Source organism: Arvicanthis niloticus, chromosome 2, assembly GCF_011762505.2.
Source record: "Arvicanthis niloticus isolate mArvNil1 chromosome 2, mArvNil1.pat.X, whole genome shotgun sequence".
NCBI classification, from domain to species: domain Eukaryota; kingdom Metazoa; phylum Chordata; class Mammalia; order Rodentia; family Muridae; genus Arvicanthis; species Arvicanthis niloticus.
In genome coordinates, this window is record NC_047659.1 from 127385663 (window position 1) to 127401326 (window position 15664).

Genomic DNA, 15664 nt, shown 5'->3' on the forward strand with positions numbered 1-15664 from the left:
GCCTCTGGAAGGGGCACAAATACTGGGATAAATGTATGCCCTTTGTATGTGGTCATGCTAGATATTTTATGCCCATAAATTCCTCATCCACGAACTGAGAAGCCCAAGCTTCAGAAAGAGAAATAAGGCCCACACAACAGGTATCAGACAAAGGATTTGTCTCAAGCCTGGCTCCAAAGAACATACCAATATTCTTTGTACTATACCAGGGGTTCCCAGTCTGACTGCTCATCAGAATTAAGGGGCTACAGTTAAGTTCAGCTTCCTAGGGTGCCATACTAGATCTACTGCAATCTATTCTGAGGAGGCCAGAATGCTTAGGATCTAAGGCTTTAAATGCAAGGTCAGCCAGGAAAAGGAAGGAACAATCCAACATGTAGTCTATGCAGAGTCTCCTTCTGAAAAACAGGAATTCTGCAATGAAAAAGGTTCAACATTCCATTGACAGTCATGTTCAGGTGTTTGGAGGAATATTTATATAAATATAAAACTATATATTTATTTAAAGAAGTAAATTTATAATACTGTTATGTATTAGAAAAAGGAAACAGTTGCAAACAAATCAAAACTCATTTCCCAAGATTCTAGGGGGAAAAGGGTAAACTAACCCTCAACAAGCAGAAGGAAGAAAATAACAAGAATCCAAAGCAAAGACTAATGAAAAGAAAACAAAGTCAATAAACAAAAACTGGGTCTTTGAAAAGATCAACAAAACAAACTTGTATCAAGACCAAAAGGGAAGAGAGAGAACAGGAGAGAGGAACATCACACATCAACAACAGCGATTAAACTGAATAGTAGGGCAGGTTTTGCAGACATCACAAGGACAACACAAGAACACCACAAATAACCTTTCAAATTAATCTGAAAACTCAGATGGTGTTTGTCTGATTTCTGTACTACATTAAAATCCCAGAAGGCAGAGAACTCCCCACTGCAGCTCCATTCTTGACGAGATGTGACTCTGCAGTGACTGCTGCTTCAAGATCACCCATGCTCCTTACCAGAGCCTGAGGGTGGCTTTCACCAGTACTGTTTACAAAAAGACCTTCTGGGGCCATTGCTGCAACTCATGCAGGTTTGCACACTGTGGGTCCTGTGCTGCCTGTGCTTAGACAAATGAATCCAGCTATCACTGGAGGTGTTTCTATCCTTGGACCTCCGTATCTTGCGCTCTCTCTCATTGTGGGCTTTCTAGAGTATACAGATACATCTCTGTATGACCTTCATATTGACAAAGAATTTTGTGCAGAGCTAAGGTAGGTAGGAATTCATGAGATGAGCACTGGAATGCATTTACCTTATCCATGGGTACTCATAGGATAAATTTACCATTACTTCTGTGCTAGCAGAGCTCTGAACATGGATTTGGAACTCTTACCACTATCTAGTGGATTCCAGTAATCTCTCCATGGTTTGTTTGTTTGTTTTTTTTTTTCTTCCATCCCTTTCTGGTTTCTGCCCCTGGGGTCCAAGATTTTATTACAGTTACTATGAAGAATCCTAGGGGGAGATTTACAGATCCCTGAACTTACCAAAGTGAAATGGAATATTATGAACAATTAGACTCTGAATCTTTTAGTAATTACCTGAAGAAATACCGTAATACTGTAGGAGGAAACAACTCATTGGGGCATTATTATTAAACACTTTCACGGAAGAATACATGAGTATGAGTCCAGCAGAGCCAAGCAGAAGGAAGGTTGCATAAAAACACTTTAATTAAAAAAAAAATTGGCAGCCGGGCAGTGGTGGCGCATACCTTTAATCCCAGCACTTGGGAGGCAGGCGGATTTCTGAGTTCGAGGCCAGCCTGGTCTATAGAGTGAGTTCCAAGATAGCCAGGGCTACACAGAGAAACCCTGTCTAAAAAAAAAAAAAAAAAAAAAGGCAATGGGGATAGAGATGGCTCAGCAGTTCAGAGAACCAAGTTCAGTTCCCAGTACCCATGATGTCAGGGTAGCTTACAAATATTTTTAACTTCAGCTCCAGGGAATCCAACACTTTCTTTTGGCTTCTGCAGACACTTGCACTCATGTGTGCATATTTCCCTCTCCCCAAACACACAGAATTTTTTTTAAAAAATCTTTTTTTAAAGATAACAATGTAAAAGTCCAGTCATGGCAGGCAGTTTTTTGATAGTAACTCAGAAAGCATTTACCACACTCTTTGGACTTGTGCACATAAACTCCACTCTCAGGAAAGTTGTGAAAAATTGTATACAAAAAAACTGGCAGAAGTTTTTTTTTGTGACACCTGACACCCAAATTCATACATAACACATGAACATGTACATACTACATATATACTGTACACAAAGATTAAAAATTACATTTATAAATAATCTGTTTTAGAATACAGCAAGTCTGCAGTTACAGAAGATTAACCATTCATGCTGTTCAAAAGACACCTGTATTTCAGTTTCTAATAAAAGGCTATACGACTAAAGCACATTCATAGGCAGACTCCCTAACTCTGGAGGTACAATGTGCTAGGTGATGATGGTCTTCTTGCTAGCAGAGTCCCTGAAGTGGCACAGGAGATCAGACAAGAGGCAGAGAGCGCATGCGTACACTTGTTTGGTATTCTCCTTATCATGAAGCTACTTCAGGGGAGCTCCACTTTACCTCTCTTCCCCAAAGCCGCACCTCTAACTGCCGAAGTGCACATTTGCTTAGTGCCCCACGACTGAGAATAACTTTTAGCACATGAAGCATCAGAGAATCCTCAACCCACATCCAAACCACAGCAGGGACAAACTGGCTTAAGTAAAATCACACAATAACTTATTAGGAAAGATTACTGGAAAAGCTTTGCAACTTTTGTGGAATACATGTTTGTTATTTGAAACATCATAAAAAAAGAGAAAAATAATTCACTGGCAAATTCTAGCCAACATTTAGAGAGGAACAAACACAAAATCTGCACAATATAGAAAGAGAAGATGAAGAAACACCTTCCATTTTTAAAAGTCAGTAGGATGCTGATACCCAAACCAAAGATAACACAAAACAGTACCAAAGCTAAACACTAAGGTCAGGACCAGGCTTGGTGGCATAACGTTTAATCTCAGCACTTGGAAGCAGAGGCAGGCAGATAGATCTCTGTGAGTCTGAGGCCAGCCTCACAAAAGCCTCTGAATCAACATGAGCATCCACACACGCACATGTGCACACAGATACCCAAGCACACACAAAGTGAACAAACATAAGCAAAAACACTCTAAGGAGTTGAAGTGGGGAGGGCTGCTGAAGATATGGCTCAGTAGGTAGAGGTGCTGACCACCAAGCCTGACAGCCTGAGTTCCATCCCCAGGATCCACGTGCTGGAAAGGAGAGAACCAACTTCTGCAAGTTGTCCTCTGACATTCATAGGAGTGCTAGGCACTCAAAATTAATTAATATAAACAGCAACAACAAAAAACTAAAGACTAATTTCCTTCATGTGTACAGACACTTAAGTCGTAAACTAAGTAATAGGACATACACACTAGCAGTACACAAGAAGTTACAGATTACAACAAAGTGAAGTTACTTCAGAGATTCAAGGCTAGCTCCATATTTGAAAACCAGCCACTAGAATTAATGCTGAAAGGGTGAAGAGGCTAAGTTGTATGACCACATCACCTCCATCTTCCAGACCTCTCAACTGTGACATGTCCTGAGCCTCAGCCTATCTCTGCACCTTTTCTCTTACGACTCCTACAAGTTCTGTAGCTCAGAACTTGCCCTTGAGCTCCAGACTGATAGCTCCAATTACCTATGTACCTGTATAGATGGCCTTCTGTACCTGTGAATCCCAAACCACCAATTCAACCAAGCACAGACCAAAATTATTTGCTTAAAAACAAAAAACAAAAATCCTGTGATTGTGCTGAACATGTAGTGTTACTTATTTCTTAAAAAGTAGTTACAGTGCTTACACATCATTTGCATACATAGTATATTATACTATATATAAGCTAGTCATAATGTGGCACCTGTGTGTGGTGGGTGCATGTGTCCCAGAACCAATTCCCCAGACATTGAGTGTGACTGGTGACTATTCCTAGATAAGCATTTTCAATCAAACATGTCCACCCTGCCATTTTCATTGCTTAAACCCATCTGTCTGTCTGTCTGTCCTCAGTAAACAGAAACTCCATTCTCCTAGTTGCTTAGGTCAGTATTCCTAGGGCCAACCCTTGTCTTCTTTCATATCTAAACCCAGTCTATCAGCGAATCCTGTTATCTCTTCCTTTAAAGTATCTCCATATTCTATCCTTTTCGTGCTTCCTCCACTGGCACAATCCTGGTCTCCAGCATCCTTTTACCTGGGTTATTACAACAGCTGACAACCTGATCTTCCAGTCTTTCTTGTACCACGCCTGTCTCCTACATAACAGCCTTTCTTATGTAAGCAAAGCCTGCATGCAAATGTCACAACAGTACAGTGCAATAAGAGTAAGTGCTCTGCCCTCACTTGCTATGCTCGTTCAGGGAACACTAAACCCTTACTTGTGCCTATCCGTGCCCATGTGGCACAGTCCCTCCATACTCTTCTGGCTTTATGTCTAACTATTCTTGTGGTTTCTATCTGGTATACCATCAAGTCCTCAAAATTGCAAACAAGGGTGTAAAGTTGGTTTTCTCACTACCTAGAAAGACAGCTTATGGCTTGTTCTCTAACTCCTTGCAAGCAACTAAACGTTACTTTATCCTCTCAGAAGGGCATATATAACATACTCCTATGTGAGCAACTTACACTTTCTCAAGTCCATGCATTCTCTACCCACTTGGCTTCATGGATTTTTATGCAAATCATTTTTGATTCTTTTTTTTTTTTTTTTAAATACTTGTATGCCTATTTTTCCTTTTCAATGGAAGGCAAGCTCCCAAGGACAGGAACAGTTTGTCTGTTTGCCCAGAACAGTGCTTCAGACACAGATGCTCAGAAATTATTCACTGAATGAAGGAACCTTTGGCTAATCTGTGAAGAATTTGGGATCAGGCGACTTGACTGATTCAGACCTTGAGTAAATTCTAGTTTTGCCATTTCCTCACTATGCCTGAGCAGCTCTAGATAGGTTACTCACTCACATTTCGTGTGTTCTCATTATCAAATGGTGATGGTAAGCCCCACGCCAGAGCACTGTTAAGGATTGAAATTTAGACATAGTAACATGCTGAATATAGACTCAGTACAAGGGTACTCAGAACATGACAGTTACTCAGTACTCACTACTGTTGAGGTCTCAAAAGCCCTAGCGGTTTTTTTTTTTTTTTTTTTTTTGTTGTTGTTGTTGTTGTTTTAAAGGCACCATTTTAAAAGCTGGTCTGGAACTTATTACAGAGACCAGGCTGGCCTGGAACTCTTATAGATCTACCTGCCTCTGCTTCCCAAGTGCTGGAATTAAAGGTGTGCACCATCACACCTATATCATTATGAGGTGTTGACTTGTGCGTGAATTCACTTAATCAGCTATGAACTCAGCTTTGATCCCAGATTCTGGGACACACTAACATACACTGTCTTCATTCAGATCTTAGCTATGTGAGCTTGAAACTTATGTGATCACTACACCTCTGTAACTTTCTGTTTCCTTAATTGTTAAACTGTGAGAATACCTACCGCATAGCTTTGAAAAGTGTCTAGCATACAGACACTTCTCACTACACTAGCTATGATCATGATGTACTCCAGGTGAAGGGTCAAAGCACGTATTTTAGGGACAGAGAAGAAAACCAGGCATCAACTATAGAAATGTCTTCTAGGCTGGGAGGGCCCACATCTAAGAAGTTCAACAACAATGGTAGGAAAGCTGTAGGTATGTTGTTAGGAGGGGGGATGCACACACAGAGGATGTCAGGTGTCCCACTCAACCACTCTCCAGCTTATTCTTTAGAGACTGAGTCTTTCACTGAACCTGGAGTTAAGCAAGCATATAGCAAGCTCCAGCGATCTTCCTGTCTCTCAGCCCCAGAGCACTGGAGTTGCAGACCTGGCCCACCAACTTGGACTTTTGAATGATGGGAACTCAGATCCTCATTCTTGAATGGTAAGTACTTGGAGCCATAACACCCCTAGAAAAAAAGGGGTTTTCAGTCGAGGTCAGTAGACGGCGCAGTTCCACCAGGTGTGAAAAGGGGCATCACTTCTGAAGACTGAACAGGAACCAAGGTGGGGAGGCTTGCAAAGGGTTCGTGTCTTTAAAGGAGCAAGAGGAGCGCGGGGGAGGGGGACCAAGCACGGAGGGAGGTGTGGCCTAGGCCAGCCATTAGAGCGACGCGGCCCTTCCCACACCCAGGTCCCGCGCTTTCTGCCTCAGTGTCCCCTAAAGATTCGCTTCTGGACGCTCCTAAACTGCTGAGCTCGCTCGCACTCCCCCAACTCTTACCTCGTCTTCCAGTCTTTCCCTCACTCTCCCGCCTCCTGCACCCTAGACGGAAATGACGAATAAGTAGTGCGCCACGCCGCGCCAGAAAGGTTCTGCCGGAGCGGGAAAAAGGGTTCCGGTGAGGCTTACTGCGCCGGCGCGCGGGCGCGAGCGGTTAAAGCGCTTTTCGGTGTTCGAGGACCTAGATTTGTTCCCTCGGCCTGCCGGGTTCGAAGTCCCCTCAGCAAGGACCAAGGAGACTACCTCCTCCTAAGGATTGTTTTCCTCCGGCTCCGAAGCCTCTCGGCGACCGTCTGTGGCCCTTGCCCTTTGACCCCGTGGCGGCGGGGTGAGAGGTCGGGTGGCCATCTTGTGGCGGCGGCGCGGGCGGCTGTTACTGCGGAGACCTGTCCCCTCCCCCCACCTGGTACCCCTAGCTGTCTGTCAGTCGGCAGAGAGCCCTGCAGCCTGTCAGCGGAGGCCTGGGCCGAGTGCAGTCGCTTTCCCCGTCTCATCGGGCGGCCCAGGCTGCTTCTCACCACCCCCACCATGTCCTCCTTCTCGGAGTCGGCGCTGGAAAAGAAGCTCTCAGAGCTGAGCAACTCTCAGCAGAGTGTGCAAACCCTATCCCTGTGGCTCATCCACCACCGCAAGCACGCAGGACCCATCGTCTCCGTGTGGCACCGCGAGCTCCGCAAAGGTGATCACCCCCACCCCTGGGCTCTCCCATGGGTGTGTTCTCTCATCCACTTTCCCACACCCCTCTAGCTTCTTAATTAAGCCTTGCTTTGCAGGCCTGGGTCTCTGAGGTTCTGAGATTGGAAACAGTATTATTTTATTTCTTGGAGAGGGAAACTGAGGCCCAGTAAGGTATGGGATATTCGCCTGAGGTTCCATGGGCGCAAATGCCCAGACTTGAAGTTATTAAGCTGCTTTCCTCTTCAGGCTCACACCTCACACCTTACGACAATTGTTTTTGTTTTGTTTTAAATCGTGGCTGTGCTTGGAGCTGGGATCCCTGTATTGGGCATTTGGAATAAGAACTAGCCGTCTCTGGTCAGACTGCTTGAAACCTTGTGCAAGCATGTTATAGCTAAGTGATACTGGGAACGTTTCTTTATATCCCTGTGCTTGTGTATTCTAATCTGTAAAACGGCCACAACCTGTATTTACAAAGCCTTGACTCCATGTTAGTTACTATCCATAGACTTCAGAACAGGCCGGTAAATTCGGTAGCCTTCTGCACTTGCCACTAAATTCAGACTCTGACATTCACTGAGTGCTACCTGTTTCTTGCCAGGCCCCGTGTTGGATGCAGGTTGTTTCTGGCCACTGTCTAGAAGTTAAGCCTGTCTTTGTCACTTATCCCAACAGCGTAACCTCTGTGTCCTTTATTCCTTGTATAGAAAACGGAGATGATGGTAGTTTATGTTACTATAACTTTATCATGTGTTGCTATCTTTATGCAGGTTGTTTTGTTTTTGTTTTAGGACAGAACCTTACTCTTTATATTTAGCCTTTACTGGCCTGGGACTCCCTATGTAGACCAGGCTGGCCTTGAACTCAGATCCATCTGCTTCTATCTCCCAAATGCTGGGATTAGCGGTTTATGCCACTATACTGGGTGATTCTTTTGTTTTGTTTTGTTTTTTTAATTTTTGGGACCTTTTGAAATAGGAATTTTACAGATGGGGAAAACACAGAGCTCACCAAAGCAGATTCTGGTAAGAAGCCAGGATAATCCAGTAAGCATTTTAATGTGCTGTGGGCACAGTGCAGGTTTTCAGTAGAAGTGGTAGGTTAAGACTGTTGAATGCCCAGTGTACACTTTGGTCTTTGCCTTCAGGTTGCTACATCCTGGTATGGAGCAGCGGCAGGTACAGTGCTAACTCACACTGTGCTGGGTTCCTTAGCAGAAGACTGAAGGGCTGAAGCTTAGTGGGAAGTAATTTCATGAGTGTGTAGACAAGAAGACTAAAGTGGAGAGTGACTGATTAGCCTCAAACTCCAGGGTTTTCAGGAGACTGGACTCTAGGGTTCTTGCAGAGCCTCCCAGTTATGATTTGCTCTCCCGATACAGGAATCACTTCAGCCCTCTGGGGCAGTTAGGTAGAATGTATCTACGGCGTCTGTAGAGACACGAGAAAACTGTTGGTAACCTTTGCTGGATTCCCTTAGGCAGAGCCTCTTGATCATCTGGAAATCATCAGCCCATCTCAGACTTCTGTTGAGAAGCTTTCCTTCTCAATTCCTCACCTTACCTTTGAGTTTCTGGAAAATAGCCATTTTGAGAAGATAATCTTGTCTGATGGGCCTTACACACGAACAGCAAGTAGGCTGGCATTCTTATCCCCATTTCATGGAAGCTAAAGATACAGCAAGACCAGTGGCTTGTTCAGGGGTCTAAACTGGGACATGGGCCCAGGGAGGATTGCTACTAAGACTTAATGCTTTTTCAAGTACCTAGTGCCTTAGTGATCTTAATTTGAGGCACTTTGCTCCACTGTATCCTCTCCTATCCCATCCCACCACTTGCCTTTACTTCATTTTAGTTATGTCTCCTTTTCTAGGTTTGTTTTGATCAGGGTCCTCTAATGCACTTAGAATTGTGTCTATCACGCAGTTAACAATTAGTTTAGTAGTTTAATTGTACCTCTGATAATGTTTTCATGTTTGATTAAAGAACGGACCTAAATGGCATTGGTTTAACTATCTGTGGCAATTTCAGAGCTGTGTCTCTGTTTTACACAAGGCAGCACATAGGTTATTTCTCCACTGGTGAAATGAGCCAATCCAAGCCAGATTAGGTTGTATTAAAGGCAGGTTTATTGGGAGGCTGCTCTAGGGCAATTTGGTTTTGGACCTGGGACAAGGGACTGAGGTGCATATTTTACATATCAAAACAGACCTGGCCTCCAGGTTCTCCCTCAGTCTCTACCTGGCATAACCTAACCCCAACTCTGAACTTTGCAGCCCAGGGTCTGGGCTGCCCTTCCCCTAAAGGCTCTTCCCTGTTGATCCAGACATTTTGGTCTCTCTTCTGTCTGCTTGAGCACCCTTTCTCCACCACACCCTCTGCACCCATAGTGACTTCCCTGGCCTTCCTTGGGGCCAGTGAATTTGTCCACTGGAGAACAGCTTCCCAATAAACCAGCCTTTAATATATTCTAGTCTGGCTTAAATTGGCTCATTTCACCTGCAGAAAAATAACCTATCCGCAGTCACTATCTACATGTGGCTATTGGACGTTTAAAGTGGTGACAAAGGAATAAATATAATTGAAGATTCAGTTCCTCAGTTTTATTAGCTCAATTAAGTGCTGACTGGCCACCATGGTTGATAGCTCCCAGATTGAATCTTGCAGAACTAGAGTTCTTTCCTAAGCATTGAGATGTGTATTCATCCTCCTATCCAGCTTCCCTTGTGAGCTGATAACATCCCTATGTTAAAATGGAAAAGGGTTTTGTACTCTGACACTGAAACTGACTTTCCCCTTTTGATCTAGCCTACCCTGAGTTTTTATTTTTATTTATTTATTTATTTATTTATTTAGGTTTTTTGAGACAGGGTTTCTCTGTATAGCCCTGGCTGTCCTGGAACTCACTCTGTAGACCAGGCTGGCCTCGAACTCAGAAATCTGCCTGCCTCTGCCTCCCAAGTGCTGGGATTAAAGGTGCGTGTGCCACCACTGCCCAGCCTACCCTGAGTTCTTAAAAATGGCCATCTGTGCCTAGAAAGAAGTTTTCCTTGTCTTAGACATTACCCTTGTCTTTGAGTTATTACTAAAGTACTTTAAAAAATTATTTCCTCTCATTTAGGAATCGCTTCTGTTTTTAATGTGTTATTTTCTTTCCATTTTCTAGGAATTAGTAATTAGTCCTTTAGAATGTAAGTAAAACTTCATTACAGTATGGAACAGTTGGGTATTACAGTGCTATTAGCTGTTTGCTTGCTCTATCCATCTATCTATTTTGAGGCAGGGTCATACTATGTAGCCTTGGCTGTTCTGGGACTTGACCATAATGGCTTCAAACTTCCTGTGGCCTACCTGTCTTAGCCTCCCAAATGCTAGGATTAAAGGTGTGTGTGTGGCTAAAATGAATTATTTTGAATGTTTGTTTGTTACTGTGGCCACAATATAGGTAAATAGTTCCTTTTTTCCAGAATACTTTCTAGTCTTTCTCTACACATCAACATTTTTTTGATTAAGCCAGTCTTTTAAACTACACTCAGCAAGGAGGTGGGAAGATACATTTTGTCATATTGTCACCCAGAGTTGCAGTAGTGGGAAGTGTATACTGTTTGTTGGCTGTGTCACAGTGCCTGTACACACAGGGTACTTGTATTTCTCTTTTAGGGTGCCCAATGTGATTTAGGCCAAAAGAAGGCATTGGATCCCTTGGAACTGTAGTTAATGGGTAATTGTGAGCTGCCATGTGGGTGCTGGGAACCAAATTTTGGTCCTCTGGAAAAGCAGCTAGTCTGTTCTTTTTCTGAGATAGGGTCTCACCATGTAGTCCTGGCTGGCTGGGAACTGACAAAGAAAGCTCTACCTTCCTCTGCCTCCCAAGTGCTGTGATCAAAGGCATATGTCAAGCCCAGCTGTAGGAGTGAGGGACTTTTTTTTTTTTTTTTTTTTTTTAAATCAAATAATAGTTTGTTATTATTTCTTTAAAAATTCTGAAAGAAAAAGCTGTACTAACCTTGAGTCACCACAGCTTACACCCTGAGTTTTGGGTTATGTAATCAGGTGCCTATGAGAACTAAGATCTTTTAATATGTTTAAATAGAGTGCTATGTTCCTCTTTTCTATTTTCACTCTTCATTTTATTTTAATTCATATGACATTTTAATTGCATCATTTTAAAAATTAGTTCCTTTATTTTTTGAGATCATAATATAATGATTTCCCCTTTTTCTTTCCTCAAACCTTCCATATACCCCTTCTTGCTCTCTTTCAAATTCATTCCCTCTTTTTTTATTAATTGTTGTTACATACCTATATGTATATACATATATATTTCTAAGTATAACCTGAACAATCTCTGTAATGTTACTCGTATGTGTGTTTTCAGAGCTGACCAGGCTGACCATTTGGTATTGGATAAATTGGTGTGTTCTTCACTGGGGAAACTTGTTGGGGGCCGACATTTGTTAGTTGCCTGTAGTTCTTTGTGTAGGGTTGACTTTCCTTTGTCCGTGTTAGCATATCTATTTTGTCCTTCAGCTCGTCATGTTGGTGAGTATAGTTTCCAACTCAAATCTTTCCACTCCTTCCTGATCCCTGAGCCTTGGGTGCAAGGGGTTATTTTATAGATGTATTCATTGAGACTGGACTCCATAACTACATTTTGATTGGTTGTGGTTTTGTGTAATGATCTCCATCTATTGTAAAGAAGAGTTTTTTTTGACAAGGGTGAGGATTGCACTTATCAGGCCCTAGAGAAAGATGTGCACCTATAAGAGTGTTCTTAACTGTGAATTATCTCTCCAGGCCTTTGCTGTAATTCACTATAACAGTAAGACACTGTTATCAACTATTGATACTTTTTTCTTGACTTTTTTTTTTTTTTGAGACAGTCTCAATATGTAGCTCTGACTGCCTTGGAACTTGGTAGCACTAGGTAGACCAGGCTGGCCTCAGACTCATAGAGATCTACCTGTACTTCCCAGTATTGGGATCAGAGGTATGCACCACTATGCCTGGCTTTGTTTTGCTTTTGAATAACCAGTAAGATAAGTATAGGTTTCTCACAGTCTTCTCAGTTACTAAATTAGATTATTACTAGATGGCGAATGAATGTAGTTTAATATCTCTCTGTCTAAATGCGCTGCCTGTCACATTAAGACCCTGTCTCAAAACAAAACAAAACCAAAAACTATAATGTGTTTTAAAAACTCTGTTTTTAATTTGGCTTCTTCTATAGCTTTAAAATATCAAATCTTCTGCCTGCTGTGCTTTTCAAAAGTGTTTTTTTTTTTCCTTTTTTTGAGAGCAGTGGAGCAAGGACTAGGTACACCGTTGTGTAAAAATTGGCATAAATACCGCTAGAGTTTTCTATATAGTGCTGAAGAAAACAGTGTTTTGAAACATTTTATGTTCATATTTGTTTCTTTTAAAAGAAAACTGGGACCAAAAATGATAGTGATATAACTTTAGGGTTGAGAAATTATGTGCATAGAGGCCAGAAAATTTAGTAATGTTTCCCCAAGCAACTGTAATTCAGGTGTATTACATGAAGCTTTTATGGTTTAATATATGATACCATATAGAGTAATAGAAAACAGTATATTTTGTATGTGTAACAAAGAAGAATTATGGGTTTTGTAGGAGCTGTAATTTTATATATTCTGATTTGAGATGTGTATAAATTTTCAACAATAATACAGCATTTCTTCATGTTTGTGTTTGAGATAAACATTCATTGGTATAGCTAGAGAATCTTCTGGACTGTAAAGTCAGTGTCACTGTCTGACTATGGTTATTGGCATCTCAAAGAAAGATTCTCAGTTGAGAGCATCGGTTGTAATATTATCCTTCAAAGTTGAATCCTAACTCCTGTGTTCACTCTAGAATGTTTGGTAATGAAGTAGACTTCCTCATAGTACAGTAAATGGTCACCTTGGTTTAGCATTAAGATTGCCGGCTTATCTTTTTGAACTACCTTTATTTTTGATGCCAATTAATTACCCTGGTTAAAGTAACAGAAATAAAGCTAATGTTTTTTTTTTTTCTTCCCAAAATTGTATTCCCAGATGTGCAAGTTAGACTTCAAAGGGCTCCTTTGTTCTATTCCACTGTTTTATTCAGATACCTACTTGACTCTCTGAGATACACTCACATTAGTGTTCTTTTTATGTGCAGGGACAGAGAGAGAGAGAAAGAGAGAGGATGTGAGAATATATGTCTGCATTTGTTTGCTGTGTGCAGGTCCATGTGTGTGTGGAGGCCGTAAGTTGGTGTTTAGTCACTATCCAACTTATATAACAGGGTAGGACCTCTCATGGAAGCCCAGAGCTCACCAATTAGATGAGCTAGCTGCCAGCTTGCTCCAGAGAACCCACCTCCACCTTGCATTTTACTTGGGTGCCAGGGACCCAAATTTCAGTCTTCATGTTTGTATGACAAGTGCCTACCTGCTAAGCCATCTTCTCATACCTAATGTTCTTTAGAAATATCTTAATGATCACTAATTAGAATTTTTTTTGCTATAAGTTAAATTGTCCTTTCTTTTTTTTTTTTCCCCAGCCAAATCAAATAGAAAACTTACTTTTCTATACTTAGCAAATGATGTCATCCAAAACAGTAAAAGGAAAGGACCTGAGTTCACAAGAGAATTTGAATCTGTCCTTGTGGATGCTTTTTCTCACGTTGCCAGGTATGTTTTCTATTCGGGGTGCTTACGGTTTTCACCTTTTTGTTCTGTTGTTTTCATGATATTCTTTGCAAATGGACAATGTTGTACAGTGTTGTTCAGACCAAATTATGCCTTTATGTTTCCTTGGCCCTTAATTATCATCTCAGACATGTAAACATTTTGAAACAGTAAAGAGACTCATTCTGATACCAGAAACACATCTTTCTCCTTTGAATTCACCCACTGGATTTCTTTCTAGAGTCTATTTTCTATGGCTGAGCTGTCTCATCAGTTTATGATCAGCTAGTAGTACGAAGGAGCATTTTAGTAATGTCTTTTCAATAGCAGAAATTGGTTACTGAGACTTTTTCCCTCTCAATTTCTAGTTTGCTAAAAATAGTAGTCATTACTGTCACTACAAAAATAGTCACATAATGTGTGGAAAAGTAGATGCTTGAGTCACATTGTTGTAAATCTGTAACTCGACCTGCAGAATGCTGTACTGCGGAGCACACACCTGCAGAGTGCTGCACTTCGGAGCACACAGGCAGCTGGGGAGAAAGCTGACGCCTGCTAAACTCCCATAGCACTTGGGCTTGTTTGCCCAGCTTGTTGTAGGTGTAAGTTAGGTTCCCAGGAGGAGAATTTAGGTGTTTGTTTGTTTGTTTGTTTGTTTGTGTAGACTGTTATGTTCATAAGGATGCACAAAAATATACAGATCTTTGTAAAAGAAACCATAAAGAGTGGAAACAAGACTAGTGTATTAAACAAAAATGTTCTGGAGTCTTAGAAGGCGTGAGTGAAAAGTCTTATGTGGGAATTGAAGTCATTATTCCTTGGAGGATTTGAAATGTTTAAAGAAATAAAATTAGAAGTCCAAAATGTTAAGAAAAAAAAAAAAAAAAGCCACACACACAGTGAGCTTTCTGAGGCTGGAGATTTCTGCTTGTACCTGTGGTACTGGCCTCTGATGAACATGAGCACTGAAGTAGCAGAATATATTAGGAACTTGAAGAAAATTACTGAATCTTCCAACAGCTGGTGAGCTGAGAGGAGCTATCTGAAATTGGAGTCTGGGATTTGTTGTTTTGATAAGGCTTAGGTGGGTGCCTCAGACACTGCTCTGTCTCCTGTGCCTTGGGAGTAGCCTTGGTTGGGTGTGTAAGTTAAGTTTTTGAGCCCAAGTTTTCCATCTAGTTAAAAGGCAGGGAACTTCTTAGAGACCTGCTTTGTGTTTTACTCATCCATTTTCATGTCCTACACTCCAGGCAGAGAAGGACTGCCTTTTCCTAGATCTCGGGCCATGTACCTTGTAGTGCTTACATACAGCCTCCAGGTCAAGGAGTGTGCTCATATAGTCTCTCACAGGATGCTCCAAGACGTAGCAGCATTGCATCTGTCCTGGTGCTGAGCAGGGGTTAGTAAATATTCTTTGATTCAATTAGGATAATCGTGACTAACTGGGGAAAAGATCTAGTTTAAGGATACTATCCCTGTCCTATGGGGATAATAAAGTAACACTTTTATAATCATCAGTGTTCTAAAGTAGAAAAGGATAAGTAGACTAGATTTAGAGGGCTTGCCTAGTGTGTGGGCACATCTTAGAACTATACAGGCACAGTAACACACTCCTGTGATTCCAGCACTCAGAGGCAAGCCCAGGCTATGTAATGAAACCATGTCACAAAGAAAACAAAGAAATGTAAACAGGAGACGTTGGGAAAACATCTGGGCACATTCTACCTGGTGTTTCCCAGCTCCTGTCTGTATCCCAGTCTGTTTAAGGTCCAGTTTGGACCATGTTTCTAGGTGGCTTCCCTTTGCCCTATCATTAGAACAGAAAGTGCAACAGCTACTTTAATACTTTTGTACCTCATCATCCAAAAGCAATTTAGTAAGTGTTCTTGATGTGCCTTTGCTGTGACCAGATAGTGAACAAAGGTAGCTGATC

The 15664-nt window shown here is 41.7% G+C and overlaps 2 protein-coding genes across 4 annotated transcripts in view; one reads left to right on the forward strand and one right to left on the reverse strand.

Moving 5' to 3' along the window:
* The window catches only part of Tti1 (TELO2 interacting protein 1), a 45635-nt gene extending 39145 nt beyond the window's left edge, over positions 1–6490 (reverse strand). The window contains exon 1 of the mRNA XM_034494101.2: positions 6377–6490. The gene's annotated coding sequence lies outside the window, so the exon portion shown is untranslated. The remainder of the gene's footprint in view (positions 1–6376) is intronic.
* A 55-nt stretch (positions 6491–6545) lies between these two features.
* Positions 6546–15664, forward strand: part of Rprd1b (regulation of nuclear pre-mRNA domain containing 1B) — a 48892-nt gene continuing 39773 nt past the window's right edge. For all 3 annotated transcript variants that reach the window (XM_034494102.2, XM_034494104.2, XM_034494105.2), the window contains exons 1-2: positions 6546–7055; positions 13605–13734. In XM_034494102.2, the coding sequence (XP_034349993.1) occupies positions 6905–7055; positions 13605–13734 (281 nt within the window). In that variant the 5' untranslated portion in view covers positions 6546–6904. The remainder of the gene's footprint in view (positions 7056–13604; positions 13735–15664) is intronic.